The sequence below is a fragment of the Poromitra crassiceps genome (assembly GCF_964638095.1).
Source record: "Poromitra crassiceps genome assembly, chromosome: 4".
NCBI lineage: Eukaryota > Metazoa > Chordata > Actinopteri > Beryciformes > Melamphaidae > Poromitra > Poromitra crassiceps.
In genome coordinates, this window is record NC_139626.1 from 16,626,999 (window position 1) to 16,653,953 (window position 26,955).

Consider the following 26,955-nt stretch of genomic DNA (forward strand, 5'->3'; position numbering starts at 1 on the left):
GTACACCCTCACAACCACTGCGCACTGAACCGATACATTCGGCGCTGTGGAGCAGTTGAAACCCAAAATGACACAGCAGAAGAAGGCTGTGTCTGAGCCAAAAACTTTGGCACTGGCTGTTGAATAATGTCTCGGTATTGGAAACTACGGAATATTTTGGAGTACCTTGGCCCCGTTGGGTTGGATAACAACATTGTGTCGGAGGTAGGTACAGTTTTATTGTGATTGATAACGTGTATATCGCGTGAAGCCATTTGAGCTGACCTCCCAGTGGATATAGGGGCCGCGCATCCGAGACGAAGAAGGAAGAATGACTTTTGAGTCTCGCATCGAGGCTACATCATCATCATCAGCAATTGCTCCTCCATCTGTCCCTTTGCTACATGTCCCGCAGCACATTTTGCACATAGCCTACATTAAAACAACTTAAATGCAACGGTACTAACTTTTTCGCTGCACCGTTACATTGAATGAAACAATTAGGCTCGTTTGAGATTACTTGTGGCTCGCCTGGAAAGCAGGCGAGAGCAGCCGAGTGCAGTCAGCCAATCAGAGGCAGAGAAGGGCGGGTCATGCCTTCGCCATCCTGGCAAAAAATATCGCCTGGCAATGAATCCAGCTGGATAACGATAGCTAGCTACTAGTCGGCTAACGTCAAACACAGCAGCGAGACGAGCCATGAAAAGCAGCTGGAGGCAGTGAAAGTTAGTGACGACTTACTTTGGGGACTTTAATGTATGGAAACAAAAGGAGGTTCGCCGATCATGCCGTCACCCGGAAAGGGAACTTTTTTCTAAAATTCCCACTTGGAAAAGGCTAGCTTAGGAGCTAGCTAAGCTAACAAACTATTTTGAATTGGCTTTGGGCTAACGTTCCATGGCTCTCGCTTGTTTTCCCCGGCTGTCATAACGACAGAGAGGAACAGGCCGTCTGGACTTCATGACAAACCAAAGGACACGGCTTTGACTCGACTGGAGGGACTGAAGATGAAGAAACAATTCAATCGGATGAAACAGCTCGCCAACCAAACAGTCGGCAGGCAAGTCAAGTCAACGCTGTTTACTCACTTGGCGTAAAGCTCATCAATACACTGCGTTAGCAAAGTCATTCCAATCATTTTGCTCTGACTTCAGCTCAGCTGTCGAGTTACTTTCTAGTAGAACGCTTTCTGCTAAAACATGTTAACTACGTCTACATGTCGCTAATCTAAACATTGGAGGCTATTTGGACATTGAGAATAGTCTTTTAAATGATACATGTCTGACTTGGTTTTATGGCTGACAACCACTCTAAGGCTGGGATGGAGAGTTTTCCTTGGTGTGGAATGGACTTACCCAGATGCCCTCATCATCTGAATGAGTCAGCCAGCTTGTGTGTCCACTATCAGATGTCAAATGAAAAGCAGACAGTAGCTGCATCATGGTGCATTTGCCTTGGCTGGAGTGGAGAGTTTGTCTTCCAGCCATCTGGTCGGTCGCTGCATCCTTTGGAGGTCCTTCTGTTCTCAAAATTAATCTTACCTGGTAAAATAGTGAAACAGGATGGTGAATTTTGATTTACAAGACTAATGTGCTTAAGCAATGGATGAGTTGTATACTCTATGCCAGTGGTTGTCAAAGTGTGGTCGGGGGACCCCCAGGGGTCCATAAGGGGGTTCTAGGAGGTCCCCAGCAAAAATGGGATAATTTATTTTCACTCTAATACCTTCCATAACAAGTTACACCATGACAGAATGTATGACTGTTTTGGTCAAATGTCATACACTCACACAGCAAAACTCTTATCAGATGGGGGACTCTGGGACAAAATCTTATAGGCGTCCGTGGTCTAGTTTATGTCATTTTAGGGGTCCTTGACGTGAAAAAGTCTGAGAACCACTGCTCTAAGAGCCATGCCATGTAACACTACACATCCAGCATGAATGCCAACAATCTCAGTTAATGTCTTTAAATGATAGATAAGTATCAGCCTGCACTTAAAGAATGATCTCCCTCTGACTTTGAAACTGGCTGCAGCATCCATGATATAATAGAGTACCACAGGAATGAGTCCAGAAGACCTGGACGGTTCCTTAGTCTAAACGTCAATGGCATTTTTGTATGGAGATTTTGGTTAAATGCTTGATGCTTGAAATAAGGTCTGTGGTTAACAAAGGTTTATCAAACAGTGAACTTTGTGTTCAGCAAGATAATCTTCACAAATGAGGACCACTTTATGATTTTCGAAGTGTAAATAAAAAAATTTAACGTGATTTTCAGAAAAAACCTAAAAAAACATGAAATTGGACCTCATTTGTGAAGATTATCTTGCTGAACACAAAGTTCACTGTTCCATACACTTTTGTTACCCACAGACCTTATTTCATGCATTTAACAGAAATCCCCATACAAAAATCCCATTGACTTTTACACGTAGGAACCAGGAAGTGCAGGGAAAGCCATCCCTGCGGTACTCTGTAGCTTAATGGATCCAGCTTTGGAGAATGGAGTTTGAATAATGAAAAGATGTTGTGCAGTCGCTCTACCTGTTAACTCATGTCATTATGCTGATGTGCGATGATACAAAGTCCACATCTGGAACTGGAAAGTAGCCATGTGATTGGCAGACAGGAGGGAAAGACTATCAATGGATGTTTGGACTCAGGCTCTTGGGATGAGTGGTGTTTTGTGTGTCTGTGGCTCTGTGTGTGTGGCTATTTGTTTGTGCTTGTTCCTGTGTGTGTGTGTGTGTGTGTGTGTGTGTGTGTGTGCGGGGGGGGGGGGGGGGGGGGGGGGGAGTAGTGTTGCACGATTTTTGGGCAGAAGGTGCGATTTGTGATTATTGTGGACAATATTGTGATTGTGATTGCGATGTAATAAACAAATGGTATGGATGTGCCAGTAGTATGGGTTTTTGATGGTATGATAACCTTGGACAAAAATACCACATTTTCACGGTATCACAGACTAAAGTACATGAAATATATTAACACACAGCTCACAGCGGGTGAGCCGATGCCTATATTATTTATTAGTTATTATTAGTTGGTATATAAAAGGGGCAAGTGGGCAATGTCTGTCTGTTCTCTGTTTAAATTTTTGTCCCACTGATGATATCATAGTGATATCATAAGCGCAAAATCTTCTCGTGACATCAAAGATGATGTCATAGGCACTGATGATGTTATAGGCATTGTGACATCATCAGTGATATTCTTATTCATCTGATATAAGCGAGTGACATCACTATGCCAATATCAATCAATTACATCTCTTGTCTCACAATATACGTCACGGTCACACCAACACCAACATAGCCTGGCGGTGGCAGGGGAGAAAGTTATGATGTCACGTCACTTACACACGACTGGTTGTGTGTAGTGTTTCTAATTTAGAACTTATAGTGCAACAGTTTTATGACAAACTGCAACTTTCTTGACTTGCAAAGTAATCTTTTAAATTGACAAACATCATATGTGTACTTCATGGCACAATTTTCAAACGGGATCAAAAAACATTGTCTCTCCATTCACCAGCACTGACATTTTTTCAGATGCCTCTCCTCTCCTCTCCTCTCCTCTCCTCTCCTCTCCTCTCCTCTCCTCTCCTCTCCCCTCCTCTCCTCTCCTCTCCCCTCCTCTCCCATCCCATCCCCTCCTCTCCCATCCCCTCCCCTCCTCTCCTCTCCGCTGCCCCCTGGGTTCCTGTGATTGTGTGAGGCAGAACATGCTGTCTAGCACTCAGCACCTCAGAGGAAAATCTTTCCTTCTTATTCTACAAACAGGAAACTGCTTTCCAGAGAAGTGCTGCCAGTGCTGAGAGAGACAGACAGACTGACTGACTTTAACTGTTACATTCATGCTGACATTAGGGATGTCAACAATTAATCAAAGATTGATTGATTGATCAATCGATCATTAAAGAGATACTCAACACTTTTTCCACTTTTTTCTGCTGAAATCAATATATATTGGAAATTAGCTGTGTTCTTGATGAATCCAGGTCAAAGTCCTGACATTTAAATCTGAGTAATTCCTCATCTCTTCTCACATACCTATGCAGTTCCATACATCACGAAAAGGCAAAAAGGCCAGACGTTGAGTCAAATTTCCCTCTCTTTCTATTGGCAGAGCTCTTGATCAGTGATGTAGCTCGATCAGTGACGTCAACAAACCCAGCCCGCCCATCTCTCGTGCCTAGGCCCCTCCCAGCCAAAGTTGATAAAAGTGCCTACACACCACGCTGGGCCTATGGAGTGTGGAGTGTGGAGAACAATGCCAGAGCCCGCTCTGCTCGATCCAAGCATGTTTTCTGCATTATATATTCAGTAAAAAAAAAATCATATCAGCGCATATCGGCAAACATTTAAGCCGATACAGATTTAACGCCAAATTGGGGCAATATAGAGACAGTCCGCATGTCTGGGAACGCCCACAAAATGTTAAACGGCTGGCGCGCGAGTGGGGTAAAACCGCCCATATATCTCATGGGCTGACTCACCAAAAGACGGTGCTGCAGCTCTAAACTACAGGTTTGGGGGTTCTAGAGCAGAACACAAGACGTCTGCTCAGATGTGCGTTTACTGCAGTGGTTAAATCCCCGATCGTGTCTGCCTGGGTTGGGCTATCAGCTAAATTCTAACTTTTCTGAATGGATAGAACAGGGGTTTTTACCCCACCCTGACCACGCCCCCAGCCAGGCTGAGCCAGCTAAACCAGCGTCTATGACGAGACGTGGCCTCAACCTATCGCACATCGGTACCGATATAACGCTATGCCGATAAATCGGTCGGGCTCTAATTGGGTCTATCCATTTTTTTCCACATTGCTTGTTGCAATGTTTTTTCCAAAGATGGTCTCTTGAAGGTTTCTCTGCTGCCTGTTCAAGTTGAGTTTAGCTCACGTGGGCGGGCGCACATTGCTGCACATTTAGATGTTGTGATTGGTCACACATAAGCACTTGTATACCACACCAGCAAAGCTGTCAGGGTGACTGAAAATATAACAAACACTTCAGTATTGTCTAATTACACGCTTATTAATTGTCTAAATCTAGGCTAAAATTGCGATAATGTCCAAATATCTAGGATTAATTGAGCAACCCTAATATCTGGAGACAGTGGCAAGTGTTTGTCAGGGGCGTGGCACTTTGCCATTGTGTGCATGACGCATGGTTTTACCCTATCCCTGCTTTCTGTTAGTGCCTCCACCATAACACACACCAGAGAACACTCCATCAATGTAATGTTAGGTCTAGGGGTGTCACGATACACTCAGTTCACGATACGATACACGATAACAATACGATATTTTAACAATATTTTTTTGCCAACGATTTGTAAATTGAGGGGGCATCCTCCACGCTAATTTGAGTAATTTCACCATTTTCATCCTCCGTGTCTGTAACGTCCCTTGTCTGTTCAAACAAAGCAATGAAAAGGAGAGCGAGCATGCAATCAGATGCAGATCAGTGCCACCATGTTCAGCTTCTTTTTCTCGCGATATGAGATTTCATCTCAACGATACATATTGTCACGTTTTGATATCGCGATATATCGTGGGACGATATATTGTGACATCCATCCTAGTTAGGTCTAATGTTAGGTCAGCTCCACACAATGAGCAACATGAGGGAGATCGTATGGGCTGATTCTCCTCCCTCCTTTCATCTTGCTCCAGTATCCATTACCTTATGTGCCTCAAGCTGCCAACTGTTGCAGACTCCACCTGCTCCTCAGCCTGCTGGTTGTGTTGAGTTCTATTGTGCTTATGGCTGCAGTGTTGTCTTACTCCTCTCCCACTTTGATAGTAATCACCAGGGTTACCATTCTAAATCACCAGGGTTACCATTCTAAATCACCAGGGTTACCATTCTAAATCACCAGGGTACCATTCTAAATCACCGGGGTTACCATTCTAAATCACCAGGGTTACCATTCTAAATCACCAGGGTTACCATTCTAAATCACCAGGGTACCATTCTAAATCACCAGGGTCACCATTCTAAAGCAGGGGTACTCTGCTGTGTTCTGATAGGCTGATGAGTGATGACTAGAGCATGGGTAATCTGCTGTGTTCTGATAGGCTGATGAGTGATGACTAGAGCATGGGTAATCTGCTGTGTTCTGATAGGCTGATGAGTGATGACTAGAGCATGGGTAATCTGCTGTGTTCCATGGTATGGAAAATGGTATTGAGTGTGGATATTTCCATGCGTCTTGATATCAAAGTTAGACATTCTAGTATCGTGACAAGCCTAGGGGTGGGAATCGCTGAGTAGCTCACGATACGATATCGTCACGATACTTGGCCCTCGATAACGATATTATCATGATACAGCGATACTGCGATAATCGATATATTGGAAGACGATACATCACGATACCTGTGTAACTGAAGAGAAAAAAATACCCCTAAAAGGCAAGAAGCAGGTATTATGTATTTATTAGCAGAATTGACATGAACTCTCTGAGTTCACTCACTCACTCATACCATACCACGGAGGAAAAGTTACACATTAAGTTTTTATTATTATTATTAAAACAAGAAAACCTATATAACCTACCTACCTATATAATTTCTAAAAGTAGATATTAATGATCAAACATTTCCATTCATGTAGCCTACAGTATTTATGTTTTTGTTTCAACTACAAACATAAATAAACGTCAACTTGAAACTATGTTTGAACTACCACACACAGCATAATATTTTAGCCTGTTTATTATTATTTTTTTTTTTTATTTTTTTTATTTTTTTAAATAAACATATCGATACTTGGTGCCAGTGTATCGATAATGTATCGCAAGTGGAAATATCGCGATACCGTGAGTATCGATATTTTGTCCCACCCCTAGCACAGACAGTGACACACTTCCTCCAAAGGCTGCTGCTTCGTAGAGCTGCCACGATAATCGATTAGGCGATCGACAGAAAATTAATCGGAATCGACAACTATATTGATAATCGATTAATTGTTATGAGTACAATTTTAAGAGAAAAGGTCTAAATTCTCTGATTCCAGCTTCTTAAATGTGAATATTTTTTGGTTTCTTTACTCCTGTATGACAGTAAACTGATATTATCTTTGACTTGTGGACAAAACAAGACATTTGAGGGCGTCATTTTTTGGACATTGGGAAACACTGATCGTCATTTACTACCATTTTCTGACATTTTATAGACCAAACAACTAATCGATTAATCGAGAAATAATCGACAGATTAATCGATTGTGAAAATAATCGTTAATGGCACCCCTGGATCTGTCAGCCACGGTGGGGTCAGCTCCATGTGCTCGAGGTCAGCTGATGCAGGCAAAACAATAGTTGTTTTTGCTCTGCTCCAGGTCAGGACCCAGGCTATAGACAGCCTGTTTCTGCCTCTCTGACAGTCCTGTGTGAGGCTGCTTCACACAAGCGTTGCATTTATAACAGCTCCTAATGTGATTGGGAGCAGTTAGTCTATGATCCAGACTGTAGTATTGTGTTCACCAAAAAGCCGGCCCTACTTGATGAATGCACTGCTTTTCATCATTCATTGTTTTTATTTATTTATTTATTATTTTTTGCACTATGTTGTAACGGAGTCTACAGCACAAGAATTTCACACGTGATACTTGTACTACGGAGTGACAATAAAAATCTTGAATCTTGAATCTTGAATCCAGATCAATCCTTCGACAGAAGCCCTGTTGAACATATAGGCTGTGTATGAAATGCAAGGAATCCACCCATATAGCTACATTAGCTACTATCTCTAGGTAGGAACTTAACACATTCACTGCCAGCTGTTTTTTTTTTTTTACTGTAGGTAGGTTCTGCCAGAGGGGTTTTTTGAGGATTCTGGCTCATCTTTCAAGACCTGAGGATTCTTTTCTGCTAAGATTTTGTGAACACAAAATATCTAAAAAGAACTAATAGAATGTGTGCTTTCTCTGTCTAAAAGAGTTAGTTTGTAGAGTTAGTAGTTATGTAGGCATTAGCACTTGAATACAGCATGGTTTCAGCGTCTGAAAATTTATTCTGAGATAAATGGCTTTTTGTGAAATTCGATAGAACAGTCACTTTAACCATTCATTTTTGGCATCAGTAAGACGTCAGACATCTAAACAATAGTTTTGAACAGTAATTTCCTCCATAACAGCAGGAAACACCCCTCTCCTTCAAACTCCTCCCTCCGTGTGTGTTCTTCTTGGCTGCAGCGGGCGTGTCACAAGCTCGTTTCTGTTGCTCCTGTAACCTCGCGTCACCAGGCTCGCTGCTGCTGCCTGTCTGCTGGCGGCCGCTGTGCAAGTCTGGATATGGGCTCGCTCGTTTCTTGGAGTTTCGGTTGAGAGCTTTGATGAAGCTTTTGCGATTCTGGTCATATTTATGCTGCGTGTTTCAAAGTGTGTTCCACCCGTAATCTATTATGCAAATTTGCAATCCCGCACCGCCAGCAATCAGCCAATCCATTTTCATGAGAATGGCTTCCTCACACTGCTTTTTGCTTGCCTTCCTCTAGTCAGGAGAGCACTGTCGCCACTTAGTGGGTCGGTGGAATGGGTTGTACACGTTCGGTGGCTTCAATATTTATATAAGAGATGTAAAAGGGTTAGATGCACATCCCACGGTCAAAAAAAAAAAATCATTTTTTTGACGTATTAATACGTCATTGGCAGTCAACCGTTGGATTTTTTTTGACGGATTAATACGTCATTGGCAGTGAATGTGTTAAGTTGTAATTTTTAAGTTTTAGGCTGTCTGAAACAGGTAGGATACATTATTTGCAACGTTTCTAGGTATCTATTTATGGCAAATGTTTGAGGAAGCATGCAGTGGTTCCTTAGGTGGGGTAGGATAACACCTTGCGACCCTGCTAAGCTAACCGACGAACCAAGAAGAATGAAACTAGCTCCAAACGTATGTTTAACGGCAGCGGCCAAAAGCTCTCGCAAGAGAGAAAAGTGACACAATGTTTTAAAAAGAGTGTTTTAAAAGGAATCTTAGACTCTACATACACTCATACACACAATCAAATTGTAGTCCTCAGGCTAGCTTGAGTGCTAGCGTACCTTGCTAAATTGTTTCATCTGGTTCTAATTAGCTTTTATCTCTTGTTTTCATCTCGCTTTTTCTTATGTGATACATGTTTTTTGTGATACATGTTTTTTAGTATATTCTATTTGTGTATTTTATCTTATAACAGGGCGTGGTTATTGCTTATCCTATGTGGGGTTAGAAATCACGTGTCAATAACGCCAAACATGACTTCATTTTAGTGCGGTCAGTCAAAGAAAGTGGTCATGTTTGTTATTTAGCGAATGGGTGTTGAACGTTTTTCTCTTGCGGGAGGTTTTGTGGGCGCGGCCATTGGAGGAAGTTTGGGGGGAGAGCTTCGTTCTTCGTCGATTGTAGGGTCGCAAGGTATTATGGGATATCCTAACCCACCAAAGGTACCATACCATTGTATGGTTCCTCGAAAATTGGGACCTTGAAAGGTTGCAAATTCAGTGAAGTTATGTATCAAACTGGTTTCAGACAGCCTAATTACAACTTCCTATATAGCTCATTCACTTGAGAATCAGACACTACTAGGTTCATTGCTTTTTGTACACAGCCACTACACCAGAACATGGTTTCCATACTGTGGCTTCATAATCATCCTCTGTCTGTATGTGTGTGTACATTGTGGTGTGGGTGGCGCAGAATCCCTCCTCCTCCCCCTCCTAGCTACACCTCTTGTCTCTAGCCTTCTGAGGTTCTGGGGGTTGGAGATCCACACTACATCTTTCACCGACCTCACCATCTTGGAAATGGTACTCTTCAGCTTCAGCCTCTGTTTCTCTCTCTGTTCCCTCTGCCTCTGTGTTGTAATTGAAAGCAGCTGTGGGACGCTTTCACGAGGTTACTACAGTTCAGAGAACCAGTGCCCGTGCTGCGTTCAGAGCTCCAGTGAGCCAAAACACACTGACTGCAGCTCAGTTCAGTTAAAAGGTTGAACATACACCAGGAAAGGTTTGTACCTCATCGATTTAGACGCAACAAAATACAAAATTCTTACAGACACACATACGTCACTAACTGCACGCCGTCACGCCCACATGGAAGCCAGCTGGAATAAATGTCAGGGAAAACACAAGCCTCTCGCCATTCGCCATTGACTTACGGTAAATGTAAAATAGCAGTACTGACTTATTATGAGCCAATATCTCCTCGTCATTGCCTTCCACACCTGCGGCAGCCAGGCTCTCCACCACGCGCTCTTTGCTCTTATTTGACTTTATATTTGTGGTAAGCTTTTTCATTCACCTATCATACCTGCGCTTTTTACCTCTGCTAAATTGACTGTATGTTGGCCCAATCAATCAATCATTTAATCAATCGCTCGCGCTTGTTGCCCGACTGCATTTCCTTTCAAAAACACGTTTGGTAGCCTATGGAGAGCCATTTGCACTAGTTGCCACTGATGGGCTATTGTGCGCATGACTGACCCCTTGTATTAGCACTGTTGCAATTCCAATTACTTATCTGTGTCTCTGCTCATTTGCATTAGTGTCCTCTAGAGAGAGAGTGGCGTCAGCGGAGGACCAAAATGCGAGACTCATTAGCCAATGAACAGCCAGGAATGGGTCTCGCGCTACTTTTGCATGCTAAAATAAAGCTGATAATATACAATTTGATTCAAGGGGGGAAAACCCCTTTCAGAGCACAACACAAACTGTCTATTTTGCTGTAGTCTCGCTAGCCAGCCTCTCTTCCCTTCCGTCAGAGAGTCTGGCGCCGCAGGTTTCCATTGTGAGATTGCGAAAAAAATGCTCTGTTTGGGTTAACCAATCATCCTCGTCTTGGGCGGTGCTTAGCGTTAGTGCCCTTGGAAAATCGTTTCGGGGTGGAACTTGTGCCGAGCAAGTCAAGTTTCAAGTCAAGTTTATTTATATAGCCCTAATTCACAAGCATGTCTCAGAAGCAAGCCTTCTTTATTGCACAATCCAAATTTTCTTCAAAACTTGCCATTTTTAGCGTGTAGCAACGAGTTAGCCTGTAGGTTTCTGTCGTTAGCTTTCTACGCTAGCTAGTTAGCGTCGTTGTTTTCACATTCGGCGGCCGGGAGCATTACAGCGACACACATGGGAGCTGATTGACATGGTCGGAGCCAATGACAGAGCGTGTGACAGCCGCTCGAATGGGAGAGCAGCTTTAGAGTAGGGGAGGGCTTATCCCTGTTGCCTGTTTCCATGGCGCCAGACTCTCTGACGGAAGGGAAGAGAGGCTGGCTAGCGAGACAAATTTTGCTGCAACTCGACAGTGCTGCTTAATCCAGGACCTTACTTCCTGGAACGCTTGAGAGTAAAAAATGGGTCCATTGGAGTGAATGGAGATGTCGAGACTCTTCTATCTACACGGCTCTGGTTTGCATGCCATGATACGGTTATCAGCTTCAGTCTGCGGTGGTGAGGCGTAGCGGAGCCTGGCAGAGATCTGCACTCCACTGAGTGCACTTTTCTAGTCATGTAAGTTATTGATCCATCTCAGCACCAGTGCCACAACAACAAATTCCTCTGAACTTTAATTGTACTTACTTACACAATTTATCTTAACACCACCGTATCTCTTCTCTTCCTTAATGTTTGGTGGAAATTCAGTCCGCTGATCATAGAAGTTGTTTTCCTTTCATAACTCATAATCATGCCACTTGAGTGTGTAGGTCTTTCTGTGTGTGTGTGTGTGTGTGTGTGTGTGGGGGGGTGTGTTTGTGTGTGTGTACACGCCTCACAATGTGACATCTGTGCCTCTTAACCACAACACCGTTGCCATAAACAGTGGGGGAATACTGACAATGAGCAACGAGGATGATTTATGACATGAATTATCACTCGACACCCACAAACATCCTTTATATGCTTTTTCCTATCGGTGTCCCACAATCAATCTTACACAGAGCCATTGTGTAAATGCAGCCTGCCTGAGAGTTGCATGCACAGGATACCTCTCTAATCCAATCACCAGACTAAATCACTGCAGGATACCTCTCTACTCCAATCACCAGACTAAATCACTGCAGGATACCTCTCTACTCCAATCACCAGACTAAATCACTGCAGGATACCTCTCTACTCCAATCACCAGACTAAATCACTGCAGGATACCTCTCTACTCCAATCACCAGACTAAATCACTGCAGGATACCTCTCTACTCCAATCACCAGACTAAATCACTGCAGGATACCTCTCTACTCCAATCACCAGACTAAATCACTGCAGGATACCTCTCTACTCCAATCACCAGACTAAATCACTGCAGGATACCTCTCTACTCCAATCACCAGACTAAATCACTGCAGGATACCTCTCTACTCCAATCACCAGACTAAATCACTGCAGGATACCCCTCTACTCCAATCACCAGACTAAATTACTGCAGGATACCTCTCTACTCCAATCACCAGACTAAATCACTGCAGGATACCTCTCTAATCCAATCACCAGACTAAATCACTGCAGGATACCTCTATACTCCAATCACCAGACTAAATCACTGCAGGATACCTCTCTACTCCAATCACCAGACTAAATCACTGTAGGATACCTCTCTACTCCAATTACCAGACTAAATCACTGTAGGATACCTCTCTACTCCAATCACCAGACTAAATCACTGCAGGATACCTCTCTACTCCAATCACCAGATTAAATCACTGCAGGATACCTCTCTACTCCAATCACCAGACTAAATCACTGCAGGATACCTCTCTACTCCAATCACCAGACTAAATCACTGCAGGATACCTCTCTACTCCAATCACCAGACTAAATCACTGCAGGATACCTCTCTACCAGTGGTGGCTGGTGAGCTTGGAACCAGGGGAGGAAGCTAGTGCGGCGACCGAAGGTCGTCGCCCCTTTTCGGCGGCGACCTTCGAAATTTGGGCTTTTTTTTTTCACGTGTGCGCGCGCGCGCGCGCGCATGTATTTGCCATGTTTCCCATGCTGTCAAGCCTCTTAGCTTTCCACCCAGTGAGGAGCATTGCATTAGCACCCAGTGAGAGGACTACAGGACGGAACAGCACCTGGCACCTGAGGCGGTCCCAGGGAAAATATGACGTGTGCTCTGCTGCTGATACTCTCACCCACAAGCAGTTTTTGCCCAAAACGCCCAAATCTCATTTTAAATTAGCATTAGGATTAGACTGTTGTGATGTCATTATTCAGTTTTAACCATCAATAATTGTTCCTTTTCTCATTATTTCATTTCTCAGAGTAAATACTGTATATTTATTTCGAGATTTTTGTCAATTATTTGTGCTGTTATGGTTATAATTAGCCTAGTTACTCACTTCTACACTATCTTAGATTGTGTTACTTATGGATGGCATGGAATTATAGTGAAAATAGATTATCCCCCCTTTTTGCTGGGGACCCCACTTTGAAAACCACTGGCTTAGGCTAGAACTGTTGCGAGAAGGTTTCAGGATTTATCTCTATGCATTAGGCTGTGATTACTATTTATATAAATCTATTTATTCACATAGATTCATGATATATTATGGTATACAGCCTACCTGTGACATCAATGTTTTGATTCATCCTATGATGTCTCACACTCAGGTGTGCTTTCACAAGACAGGTGTTGTCCATTCAATCAGCTAACCTGTCTTTATAATGGCTGTCTTGCACTGTTTGTATGATACTTGACAAAGTCTATGGCCGAAACTGTTGTCAAATAGCGTTAAATTACACTTAATTGCATCTGGAACGAGAGTGTGTCTTCCTGTGAACAGTGCTGCACTACTCATTTAGTTATCAACTTTGGAGCGTTATTTACCCCCCCTTCCCGACATCCTAGGTTGACATGCTTCATCCCAATCGATTCCTTATTTCTTCTACTTTCATATGATATAAAGATCACCACTCAAGCTTTAAAATTGAGCCCGCTGTCAGCTATCGATTTACAGGCCAAATTCAGTTAAAAAATGTGTGAATCTAAAGTTCGCGGGTTTTAGTATAAGAAATTACAGGATGAAACTTCAATACGACAAAAATAGCGCTGCTCGGTGAACCATTTCCACGCCGAATTTAATAGAAGGTTCGGATAACTTGAAATCAATTGACTTACTTGAATATCCGTGCTGTCTGTAGGGGAAACGCTGCAGTCGAGACGTTGCAAATATTCCAGTTTTCTGACATTGCAAAAAGCCCGTATCGCGCAGCTCGTCTCCCCGCAACTCGAAACTCGTTTTGGTGGTAATCCAATATCAACGACTTGTCTGGCTTGTGAACACTTACTGATTGATAAAAAAGTAAATAAAAATAAGAGGGAAATATGATATGCTGCTACTGTCTCAGTAAATCCTTCCTGTCAGGTCAAGCAGTGGATTTCACCTCCTTGATTCAGCGTGACCACAGACCAGCCAGTGGAACAACGTTGCCGATTTTCAGACGTATTCAGCATTGGACAATACAGAATGTCAATCAATGTCAAGCAATCTATCAATCAAACAACAACCAATTAGGGTTTCACCTGGTTTCACGGGCTAAGGGAGAGCTCCCCTCCTCCTCAATCTGATTCGTTGGAAAACACATCACTCTCACTGTTTTCTGTGAATTGCAAGTCTTTTTCAACCAATCTTATTTTTTCATTAGATAAATTACCAAATAAATCAAGCCCACAGGGCGGGTGTTTTTTTAATCCCCTCCCCCATGCTGGGACCAGGGCCAGAGTGACTCGTCTGCATGGAGCTATATAATGAATGAAAAAATGAGCATCTGCACATAAGAAAAAACACATTTGATTGATATTTTATTATAAAAAAAAATATGAAAAATGAAAAATATAAAAATAAAAATAAAAAATATATTTTTTTAATATATATTTTTTTTATATAAAATCCCCAATCTAATAGAGGAGGACCATCCTCCTATGCCTCACTGGAAAAACCTCCTCTGCTCTCTACTCCAATCACCAGACTAAATCACTGCAGGATACCTCTCTAATCCAATCACCAGATTAAATCACTGCACGATAGGACGAATCAGCGTGACATCATGACAACAAAAAAGCACTTCGGGGGGTGCCACTGCAGCAGTGAACTAGTATGAAATAAAGCTGAAAAGCTGTGCCAAACAAACGTTAATATCTCAAAACTAGACATGACATTTCATGATAAATGTCATGATATGGTATCAAGATATGGTATCACGATATGGCGCCAGTGTATCGATAATGTATAGCAAGAGGAAGTACAGTATTTCGATATTTTGGCACAGCTCTAGTAGCAACTAGGGGTGTCAAAATTAATTGTTTAATTGATGCATCGCGATGCGGACGTGTTGCGATGCATCGAATCGGATTGTTGACAGATAATCGCTAAATCGTTTACGTTTAAATTTATGTTGACCTTCGGATTTTAAAGCGCATTATAAGTAAAAAGGGAGTTGCTATTTATCTGACTCTATTGATTGATGAAAAAGTAGCCATGTGCAGTATATAGAACATTGAGGATGTGATACTTGTAGCTGCGATACTTTGAACTGTATCGAGATGCATCGTGGAATCAAATCGTTGACAGATTAATGGTAATGGCATGGTGAGGCCAGTGAAGATTCACACTAGAGCCCGACCGATATGGGATTTTTGAAACCGATACCGATTTTAGGGAATAAAAATTTACCGATACCGATAATATCGGCCGATATATATATTTTTTTATCATCAAATGTTTATCCCCCATTAGTGCTAATCCCCCATTAGTGCTAATTTTTTATTTATTTATCCTGGTTGCTGCTCCACCCTCTGCCGATCTGGGGAGAGCCGAAAACTGGCTTCATGCTTCCACATGGGCAGTTAGCCAGCTGCTTCTTTTCACCTGACAGGGAAGGGGAGGATCACGCTATTCCAACGAGTTCCCCTCCCTCCGAACAGGCGCCCTTAACGACCAGAGGAGGCACCACATCAGCAACCCTCAAATATCAAACACTTGACAAAGATATGATTGAGTTGACATGAATTGAAATATGTGATGTAGGCAGGATATTTTACAGCTTATTAACACATTCACTGCCAGCCGTTTTTTTTTTACTGTAGGTAGGTTCTGCCAGAGGGTTTTTTTGAGGATTCTGGCTCATCTTTCAAGACCCGAGGATTCTTTTCTGCTAAGATTTTGTGAACACACAATATCTCAAAAGAACTAATAGAATGTGTGCTTTCTCTGTCTAAAAGAGTTAGTTTGTAGAGTTAGTAGTTATGTAAGCATTAGCAGTTGAATACAGCATGGTTTCAGCGTCTGAAAAATTATTTTGAGATAAACGGCTTTTTGTGAAATTCGATAGAACAGTCACTTTAGTTTAACCATTCATTTTTGGCATCAGTAAGACGTCAGACATCTAAACAATAGTTTTGAACAGTAATTTCCTCCATAACAGCAGGAAACCCCCCTCTGCTTCCAACTCCTCCCTCCGTGGGCGTTCTCCTCCGCCCTCCTTGGCTCTGCAGCGGGTCTGTGACAAACGAGTTGCTGCTGCCTGTCTGCTGGCGGCCGCTGTGCAAGTCTGGATATGGGCTCGCTCGTTTCTTGGGGTTTGTGTTGAGAGCTTTGATGAAGCTTTTGCGATTCTGGTCTTATTTATGCTGCGTGTTTCAAAGTGTGTTCCACCCGTAATCTATTATGCAAATTTGCAATCCCGCACCGCCAGCAATCAGCGCGAAAACGAAAGCGTTTTCGCCAATCCATTTTCAAGAGAATGGCTTCCTCACACTGCTTTTTGCTTGCCTTCCTCTAGTCTGGGAGAGCACTGTCGCCACTTAGTGGGTCGGTGGAATGGGTTGTACATGTTCGGTGGCTCCAATAATTATATAAGAGATGTAAAAGGGTTAGATGCACATCCCACGGTCAAAAAAAAAAAAATCTTTTTTTTGACGTAAAAACACGTCATTGGCAGTCAACCGTTGGATTTAGTTTGACGTAAAAACACGTCATTGGCAGTGAACGTGTTAATAAACTCAATGCAATGAAACAGTAAACTTAACTGGGAATTTAATAATTATAAATAACTAGAAATACAAAAACACAATAGAACAAATAGTTAAGAAAAAATATCAAATATACACAACATGCTATATATATATAAAAAAATAAATAAATAATAATAATAATATCGGCGCCAAATATTACCGATACCGATATATTGGTAATCGCCAATATCGGCCGATAATATCGGCGGGCCGATAATATCGGTCGGGCTCTAATTCACAGCCCTAGTAGCAACAGTAGCGAGCAGACAGCCAGCAGCCTCTGAGGGTGTTGATAAGCAGTATGAGCTGAGCCAGCGATTCCCTGCCTTCTCTATTTAAGTGAATCTAATCTGTCTGACCTCCAAAGTCCAACTCAATTACTTGACTATGAATAGGATCAGGCATGTAAGACATTGTCAGGCCTGCTAGCTTTCTGTATGATTCTCTCATTCTCTCGAGGTGGTAGTGTTTCCTGGTTCCAGGGCAGGTTGTGTGCCAGGGGTCGAGGGTTAACTAGTTTGCAGCACAGTTATACAAGGATTCTGCAAACCCTTAGTCATATCGTCCAGATTCTGGCCAAAGCTCTGGTTAACATGTTACATGACTGATGATGTCACTGATGATATTACCAATTTGCCGAAATTTGAATGTTTGGTGTCCCTAGATTTTTGTGACATCAAAGTGGGGTCACAACAAGCCAAAAAAGGTTGGGAACCCGTTACCTAAAAACAACAATGCTCAAATAATCTACAAATAGTCTAGGGAAACAAGCGATTGTTGACCTCATAACTACTAGCAGCAAGCTAAACGAACGGAACTTCAATATTAAATGTTAGCTGCTGTAGTTAGTAGCAGCCGGTTGCGTTTATGTTACCAGGGTCACACATGGAGTGTCTGCCTTGGTGACATTGTTGCAGGGTGTCTCGAAAGGAGGAATTTTGTTGATGGAAGTTTCCTTAATTGGCATTCCCTGGACAGGGAGCAGGGAGTAATGTTTATGGACACTGTGGAACAGAACGCAACCACTGTACAGTGCAACACAGTCCTGATTAGGGCTGCACGATATTGGAAAAAACTGACATTGCAATATTTTTTTATTCTGCGATATATATTGCGATATGAAAAAAACTGGAATTTTCACCAAAAGTCTTGAATAGGTCTATCAAGCCTTGCCTGTTTAAGAAGATGGCCTAGTGGGTAACGTGCACGGTTGACGTAGTAGGAGGTGAGTGTGTTTTTAGCCGCAGCCAGGGTGAGTTGCAGGATCCTAAGTGAGTAAAGGTACTATAGTTAGTAAGAAAATAGCTTAGAATGTCACAGAGAGGGCGTGCATTACTGTATGTTATGAGTTAATTTGCCTTACTTGACATTGCACGCTCTGCGATGTGACTATTGCGCATGTGCACATTGCGATGACGATGCTGAAACGATATATTGTGCAGCCCTAGTCCTGATCTGTTAGCGCTAATCTCTACCCTCTGTTGTTTTCTCCTCCACAGAGCGGAGAAAACCGAAGTCCTCAGCGATGACCTCTTACAGGTAAATAGTCAGTCTGTAGACCTCAACACCTGTCCCATTTCACTCCCTGGCTGCACTCACTCACATGGCTTCATCAGGCAGATGTTGGAGAATACTTTTAGTCCAAAACATTACATTACGTCATTTGGCAGACGCTTTTGTCCAAAGCAACTTACATTAACACATTTTTGTCAGCAATAGAGCAATCAACTATGCAACACAGTCTATGACAGCTACAACTTCTGAAGAAATAGTGGTAAAGTTTATTTGTTTTATTTTTTATTTTTTGGGAGAAAGATGTTAGTTCAAGAAGGGGACAGGTGGAGCCTGAAAAGGTGTGTTTTAAGTTTTTGCCGAAAGATTGGCAGTGAAGCGGCAGTCCTGACCATAGGTGGGAGCTCATTTCACCATTGCGGTGCCAGGGACGAGAAGAGTCGCGATCGAGATGAGCGACTTTTGAGCCCCCGTAGCGAAGGAGGGGCGATCCTTTAGTACAGTGATCCTCACTATTTCTTCGATGAGAGCCGCACTGGCAGGACAAAGTCAATAGGAGAGCCACTTTTACCGCAAAACACCAAAACGTCGCTGGTGACGCTAATGTTTTAGCTAACCTGTTCACATCTATGTTCGCAATGGCATCCCAAGTATCATCATACTATTATGGGATGCGATGCGAACAGTTGTATTATGGGATGTGCGTTTCCCAGGCAACGACACACGTTGACACGTTTTGGAACAGCGCTGCACGCTGGCACAATACTCCTAAAAGCAAAATGCTTATTGTTTTTGAATGATTTGGCACCTTCTATTACTGTCAACACCAGTATTGTTGTATTGTAATAATATGCCATAAAGGTTTATTGAAATTTTGGGGAGAGCAGGGGAGGGGGATTTTTTTTTTTTTGTGTGCAAATTCTTAGAGCCGCCAACTAAAGCTTCGAGAGCCGCCAGCGTCTCGCGAGCCGCGCAATGAGGAACTAGGCTTTAGTAGCTGGCTCACGGTTTGCATTATTAGTGTATTATTCACATTACATTAGCCTAGATCATGGTTTTGTCTAAAAACTAAAAACCATATGAAATAATGTGAAGTTGTTTAAAATGCTTTTGTATACCCCTCTATCAAATAGCCTCTGCTAGTTCTTTTGAAGAGTAAATACTAAATGTTTTTCCTGTAGAACAACGCAGGTTTGTTGCAGAAAAGCTGCCAGTCAGCAGGTTAGGTTCAGGTTAGGTTCGCGACCCAGAGTTTTCTCTCTTTCTGCAACTGAAAAAAGTGTTGGGCAGTAAAGTAATGCGTTTCTGTAATTTTATTACTTTCCCCGCAAATAGTAATGTAAAGTATGTAGCATGGACCAAGCTCTACAAGTTGTCTTTTCGGATTTTTGAAATCTCCTTTCTTTTTGAAGATATTAAAGCCAGGGATAGTTCACATTTTTTAAAGTCTAGCCCTATTTGCTACTTACCAATGATGATGTTGATTGGTAGAGTTCTTTCTCAGCACAATCCATCATGTTCCTCATAGTAACTTTGGAAAGTTTGGCAAAAGCGAATGTAGGGTCAATGGGGTCACGGTCCTGTATGTACGTACAAGCTGAGGCTACAAACTGTGGCTCACTAAAACTTAATCCACAGTGCACACACAATACTTAGCCCACGGGTCCTTGAAATCCTTGAAAGTTTGTGCATTTTTGGGGAAAACATCAAGGCCTTGAAAGTTTTTGAAAATAGACATAAGTGTGTGTGCGTGTATGTGTGCGTATATATATATATATATATATATATATATATATATATATATATATATATCAGAGGAGGTTTTTCCAGTGAGGCATAGGAGGATGGTCCTCCTCTATTAGATTGGGGATTTTATATTAAAAAAAATATTATCATTTTTCTTTTCTTTTTTTTACATTTTTCATTTTTCATTTTTCATATTTTTTTTTATAATAAAATATCAACAAATGTGTTTTTTCTTATGTGCAGACGCTCATTTTTTCATTCATTATATTCTTAAAATGCTTCAACAACAGTGACCTGTAGGGCACTGATGGAAAGGAGAGCTCCATGCAGACGAGTCACTCTGGCCCTGGTCCCAGCGTGGGGTAGGTAGTTAAAAAAGCATTTGCCCTGTGGGCGTTTATTTATTTGGTAATTTATCTAATGAAAAAATATGATTGGTTGAAAAACACTTGCAATTCACAGAGAACACGTGAGAGTGATGTGTTTTTCAACCAATCAGATTGAGCTGGAGCAGAACACGCCCTTAGCCTGGTGAAACCAGGTGAAACCTAATTGGTTGTTGTTGGATAGATTGCTTGACATTGATTGACATTCTGTATTGTCCAATGCTGAATACGTCTGAAAATCTTGTTGAATCCGCTCCATTGGAAATTGAGGAAATGAAGACCTCACAGGCTAATAGATAGATTTACAGACAGTAGCACCTATATTTTCCCCTTTCTCTCTTCTTATGTTTTATATTATCAAGCAGTAAGTTAGCTCACAAGCCAGACAGTCGTTGCATTGTATTACGCAGCGCCTCAACGAGTTTAGAGAGGGCAGCGTGGTACACGGAGGCTCACGGAGGCTCAGAAGCAAATACTGGGATAATTTAACCTCATCGGCTGCACTCGCACCGGCTACAGACAGCATGGATATTCAAGTAAGTCAATTAAGTTAGAGTTATCCGGGTCTTCTACTAAATTCGGCGTCCACCAAGCAGTGCTACTTTTTCGTATTATATTGTTTTATGCTGAATAGCCCACCATTTGGCGATCTTAAACTCGCACATTTTTTAACTGAATTTGGCAGCGCGGAACGAAACATGGAACGAAACGCGGAACGAAACATGCAATGGAATGAAACGAAACTTGTAGCCTATGTTGGACGTAGTGAAGTGTTTTTGATTGATTTGTTCATCCATCAAACCTTTTACTGACAGACTAACTGTAGCCTAAATATCTTACTTTATTTTGAGGTGCATTACATTGCTCAGCCAGAAATTATTCATACTTCAACTCTCTTTCTCCTGGGTGCGCCTAACGTTAAAATGCACCAGATGACAATCCATCTTATTTGCAGTGATGGGCAAGCTACTTGGAAAATGTAGTAAGCTAAGCTATCAGTTACTCTTGATTAAATATAGCTAAACTACATTGAAGCTATCCCCAGAGAAATGTAGCAAGCTAAGCTACGAGCAACATGGCAAAAGCAGCTTGCTACATCAAAGCTACTGTTTTTCTCACATATAATCAACTTCATGTCAAAGAACAACTTTCCACCAAACAAATAGGCAGGCAAAAAAAAATCTAATTTTGATTGTTTATTTAAAACACACTGAAACTCTCACTGGCACAATATTCAAAAACAGACAATAAAACCTGAACATCTTCTTCATTTATTGGCTACACAGGCAACTTGACATAATGCAATGTCTCCTCCTGTTTAATCCAAACCGCAGCAGAAATCTCCACTGCGTGCTTTGCTCGTGGATTTTCTCTGGCGAGTAGCTTGTAGCTTTTGCGGGAAGCTACAAACTACTTGGGTCTATAAATAGCTTAGCTACTGGAAAAGCTACTTGGTTCAAAAGTAGTGAAGCTACCACCAAGCTACTGAGAAATGTAGTTAAGCTATGTAGCTTCGCTACTTGTAGCAAGCTACTGCCCAACACTGCTTATTTGTCCTCAATCTGCATTGAAAATGTGTGAAAAGTCACCTTCTTGCAACAGTTGTAGCCTAAGCTAGTGGTTTTCAAAGTGGGGTCCCCAGCAAAAAGGGGGGATTAATCTATGTTCACTATAATTCCATCCATAATAACACAATCACAGAATGTATGACTATTTTGGTCATGGGTTTCATATAATGTCTGTGATAAAACATCTAAAAGCAAAACTCTTATCAGATGGGGGACCCTGGAACAAAATCTTATCTATATGGGGGTGCGTGGTGTAATTTGTGTGATTGAATTAAACTGAAATTAAGAAGGCAAAGAAGATAAGAACACACTCACCCAAACAGCCATGTTGTTCACACCACGCTTTAGCAACTTTATGCACTAACATTTTTTTAAAGTGCTCGCCAAATTGTGTAAATGCCCCCATTTTGTAGACTGTGGGGCAAAAGTTGTTTTAAAGTTAACGGGCAAAAAAAAAGGGTTTGAGTGACAGCTAGCACATCAACGTTAGATTCAGAGCCAGCATGAGTTGCTGTAATGGAAATGGATGAGAGAGCAGTGGTGACTACCAGCTTTGAGTACGTTGCCAGTGAAGAGAGGACGTTATATTATGTCTGACAGTCGACTCTCACTATCCCTCAAAGGCACAGTTGTTCGGCCCATCTCTGAAGATGAGCCTCTGTGACCCTGCTCTGTCCTGCACCACCCAGACAATGGCACAGTCTGAGAAGAGAGAGGGACATAGAAATCTCTTGCCCTCTTAAATACTGAGGAGGCTGTCTGTCTCGCCTCAAAACAAAAACCCTTAGTTATTTTGTGACAAACTGTTAGAATTTGTTTGTTGTAGTGTAGACTAGAGACTCTGTGAAGATTTGAAACCGATAATAATTTGATGGTCAAAGCACACTATGTTGGGAGGGGCAAGCCTTGGCACGTTCCCCACCCAGATTGATCCTGCTGGTCCCGGGGATTGAACCAATGACCTTCCACCCACAAGCTGGCTTCTCTAAACGTTTAGGCCACCACTGCCTATAAACCATGTGAAGCACCTTCTGAAATTCACATGACCTCAGCCTCAACTTGGCCAAGGCATGTATTGTGCTGCTGTACCCAACCGGCTTAATGCAGTCACCTGCTGAGTTTGATCAGAGATAATACACGATAGAGATTCCTCATTCCAGGCTCTGCCAATAGTATGAAACTATACTCTTCCGGTCTCCTAAATGGGCGTGGTCACCTCTCCCGTTGAAGTGTTGTGCTGACCTAGCAAGCTAACTTGAGCTAGAGATCGTGGGTTCCCAAAACTGCAATAACACCACACATAAACACAAAATTGACCCTTGTTATCTCAATCTAGTTGTGACTAAGATGTCTGCTGAAAAAACAGTGGTTGAGCTGTCTCTGTAATAGACAATCTCTGGTTTGATGCAGCTTCCATCTGACCCCCCATGCAGACAGTATGTGGTGTGTAGGTCTTTGGCCTGTGCATGTAGTAGGGTGTGTAGGTCCTTGGCCTGTATCCATCCTATTCTTAGCCAAACCTCTCACATGGTCCTCCCAGGTGGCAAAGACCTATCCCAGCATTCCTGTGACAGCTGTCCATTCCTTCCTGGTACTCACACATAGCGGGTCTTCCAGATGGGGGACCCCAGAAATACCAGGATGCCAGGCTGCTTGCGAGCCCTCTGGTGGCTCTTCTTATGTCTGCATGTGATACTTGTGACAATCAACTGGTATGAGCATTTGCTGTCATATATTCACCTTATTTTAGAACGTGGAAGTAAACGGTAGGCGGGACTTCCGTATTTGTGAGGAACAGCCGGTTTGTTGACTCGAGAAGAAGCTGACTGCTTGCGCTAAAATTAGAGTGAGGACCTCCCAAAATCGAAATGGCAAATTGGTGCTACACCCTCAGACTATTAATGGGTGGGAGAGGATGACATGAAGAAGTGGTGATGCTCATTCTGCCTGGTTCCTAACCACAGCAAACGGCCTGTATAAACCTGCAGCTGCGATCCTGTTTGAAGGTAGGCTAATGATATAGCTAGCTAGTGTTCAGAGCCATAATAGCCTAGAAGCTGTCGCAAACTTCTGACTGTTTGAGTTTGGTAGTCTGTTTATTACACTGAGCTAGCTGTGTTCAATGTTTTGGGATTAAACTACAATTTGAAATCAAGACGTGAACTGAACTGTTTGTTTTGTACAGGACTGAACTGGAGAGCTGCAAACTGTTGGTCTGGGCGCCATCTGAGAATGTCATCATTGCCATCTGATTTGAGTTTTTCTTCACAACTTCTACCTAAACTCAAGCTCTATTTTACTTCCTGTCTGTCCCCATGTACTGCTAGTTCCTGTCTGTCCCCATGTAGCCTAATGCTAGTTCCTGTCTGTCCCCCATGTACTGCTAGTTCCTGTCTGTCCCCATGTACTGCTAGTTCCTGTCTGTCCCCATGTACTGCTAGTTCCTGTCTGTCCCCATGTACTGCTAGTTCCTGTCTGTCCCCATGTACTGCTAGTTCCTATCTGTCCCCATGTACTGCTAGTTCCTGTCTGTCCCCATGTACTGCTAGTTCCTGTCTGTCCCCATGTACTGCTAGTTCCTGTCTGTCCCCATGTACTGCTAGTTCCCGTCTGTCCCCATGTAGCCTAATGCTAGTTCCTGTCTGTCCCCATGTAGCCTAATGCTAGTTCCTGTCTGTCCCCATGAACTGCTAGTTCCTTGTTTTTTTTTGTTTTTTTACCTTTTAACTCATTCACCGCCAATGACGTCTTTGACGTGTTATCAGCAATGGCCTTCCCCGCCAAGGACGTGTTTGACGTGTTTTTGTTTTTATTGGTGCAGCGCCTGCAGCAAACACTTGCCCAGCCTGTCACACAGACACAGGTCCCTGCCTTCAAAGGGTAGCCGACAGCACGCGATCAAACACATACCGCAGCTGTTGTTTTGAAATTGAGCAAGAGGAAAAGCAGAGAACGGGTAACGCTTCCTTGTGCAGACAGGAGAAACGCCATTGAAACGCCGAGCTGGAGTCGCCTTCCTCTGTGCCAGCCAGGAGAAAACGGGAGAAAGTAATCAAGAGATGTGTTTGATCATCGGAGGAATGAGGAAATGATCGATCAGTTTGCGAGGGCGGTGAGGACGTGTTGAATAGCCGAGGGGAAAACGGGAACGATCATAGATATGACAGGGAGACATGGACGAGGACGGTGTACCAGAACAAATCAAAATAAACACAGGAACAGCTAGGCAGCAGCGGGCAGAAGGCACTCACAGCAGCCCGCTGTCCTTCTCAAGAGCTCTTCAGTTGGTTCATGAAATCGCTGGGCTGCTCGCCCTCCAGTGTTGCTCCTGGCCAATCCCAGCGCCACAGGGCGTGGTTATTGCTTATCCTATGTTGGGTTAGAAATCTAAAAGGGGGATCGTGTGTGTGTGTGTGTGTGTGTGTGTGTGTGTGTGTGTGTGTCTGTCTGTCTGTCTGTCTGTCTGTCTGTCTGTCTGTCGGTGTGTCTGTCTGTCGGTGTGTCTGTCTGTCTGTCTGTCTGCACACTCACACCGAGTAAACTGTATTGTTGAATGTAAAAAAAAAGCACTTCATGTGTGTATATATATATATATATATATTTTTTTTTTTTTGTCATTTGTGTCCTAACGAATAATATTTACATGTCTGATGTCAATACAGTTCAAAATAAAAGAATTGAGAGTGAGTTATGCCTGAGATTGTGCCCTTTTACAAAAATGCTTTTTTCTCCCTTTTCTCTTCCCAGACAGGCTTTTTTGGTGAACATGGGGTGTATAAAAAGGGTTATAAGTAGAGTACAGAACATGCTAAAAGCTAACTTTCTTTTTGGGGGTGAAAGTAGAGACTTAGATCTTCATTTCGAGGTATTGGACATCACTGTAGTCCTAGTACAGAATTTACTGTGGGTCTTGAAAGATGACCAAACATTATGGAAATACTTGGCCTGTGCCAAAAATGCCAGTCAGATATTGGCAGTGAATGAGTTAATGGCAATTGCAATGAATTTCTAAATATAACTTCCATGGTTAAAATAAATACCATATTATTTAAATGTTTCAATGTTGTTGATGTTTTACCATTTTAATTGTGAATAACTGCAGAGGGACAAACTCATGGAGAGTTAAAAATGTGACAGATACACAAAACCACTCAGAAATCAAGTTAAGTGGCCTATATTGGGGTCAAAAAGGTGACTTACCTATAGTGACTACTTTGCATCCCTGAACTATACACACAATGTAAACAAATTCCATGAGTTTAATAAAGTTCACGAGTGAAATATATCTTCTTGCCAGTCTATGTACATACAATAATCACCTTTTCTTAGTTCTTTGCTTGCATGTGGTTGTTTATGAGCACATCCACACATTACAGTATATTAGCAATTGAAATGAAAATAGATTTGGGGTAAAAAAATCTAATAAGGGCAGACATAACATCCTCTTGACCAGGCATGTTAACATCCTCTCTCCGAGCCACCGATGAACACACCCCCTCTGTGTCTCCCTCTCTGTCCTCCTTAGTCATCATGGGATTCCCTGTTCTCTGACGCGTCACAGGATTGCATCCCTGCCAACATTAGGCTGTGAAAAAGAGCGACATTTTCTCCCCCATCAGATCCATCATGTCCGTCAGGTCCATCAGATCCGTCAGGTCCATCAGATCTGTCAGATCCGTCAGGTCATCAGATCCATCAGATCTGTCAGGTCCATCAGATCCATCAGATCTGTCAGGTCCATCAGATCCATCAGATCCATCAGATCTGTCAGGTCC

At 42.5% G+C, this 26,955-nt stretch overlaps 1 protein-coding gene across 2 annotated transcripts in view; it reads left to right on the forward strand.

The window, feature by feature from the left end:
- Window positions 1–774: 774 nt before the first annotated feature.
- The window catches only part of arhgap17a (Rho GTPase activating protein 17a), a 61,733-nt gene continuing 35,552 nt past the window's right edge, over window positions 775–26,955 (forward strand). For both annotated transcript variants that reach the window (XM_083634730.1, XM_083634729.1), the window contains exons 1-2: window positions 775–1,039; window positions 18,468–18,507. In XM_083634730.1, coding sequence (XP_083490856.1) covers window positions 987–1,039; window positions 18,468–18,507 — 93 coding nt within the window. In that variant the 5' untranslated portion in view covers window positions 775–986. The remainder of the gene's footprint in view (window positions 1,040–18,467; window positions 18,508–26,955) is intronic.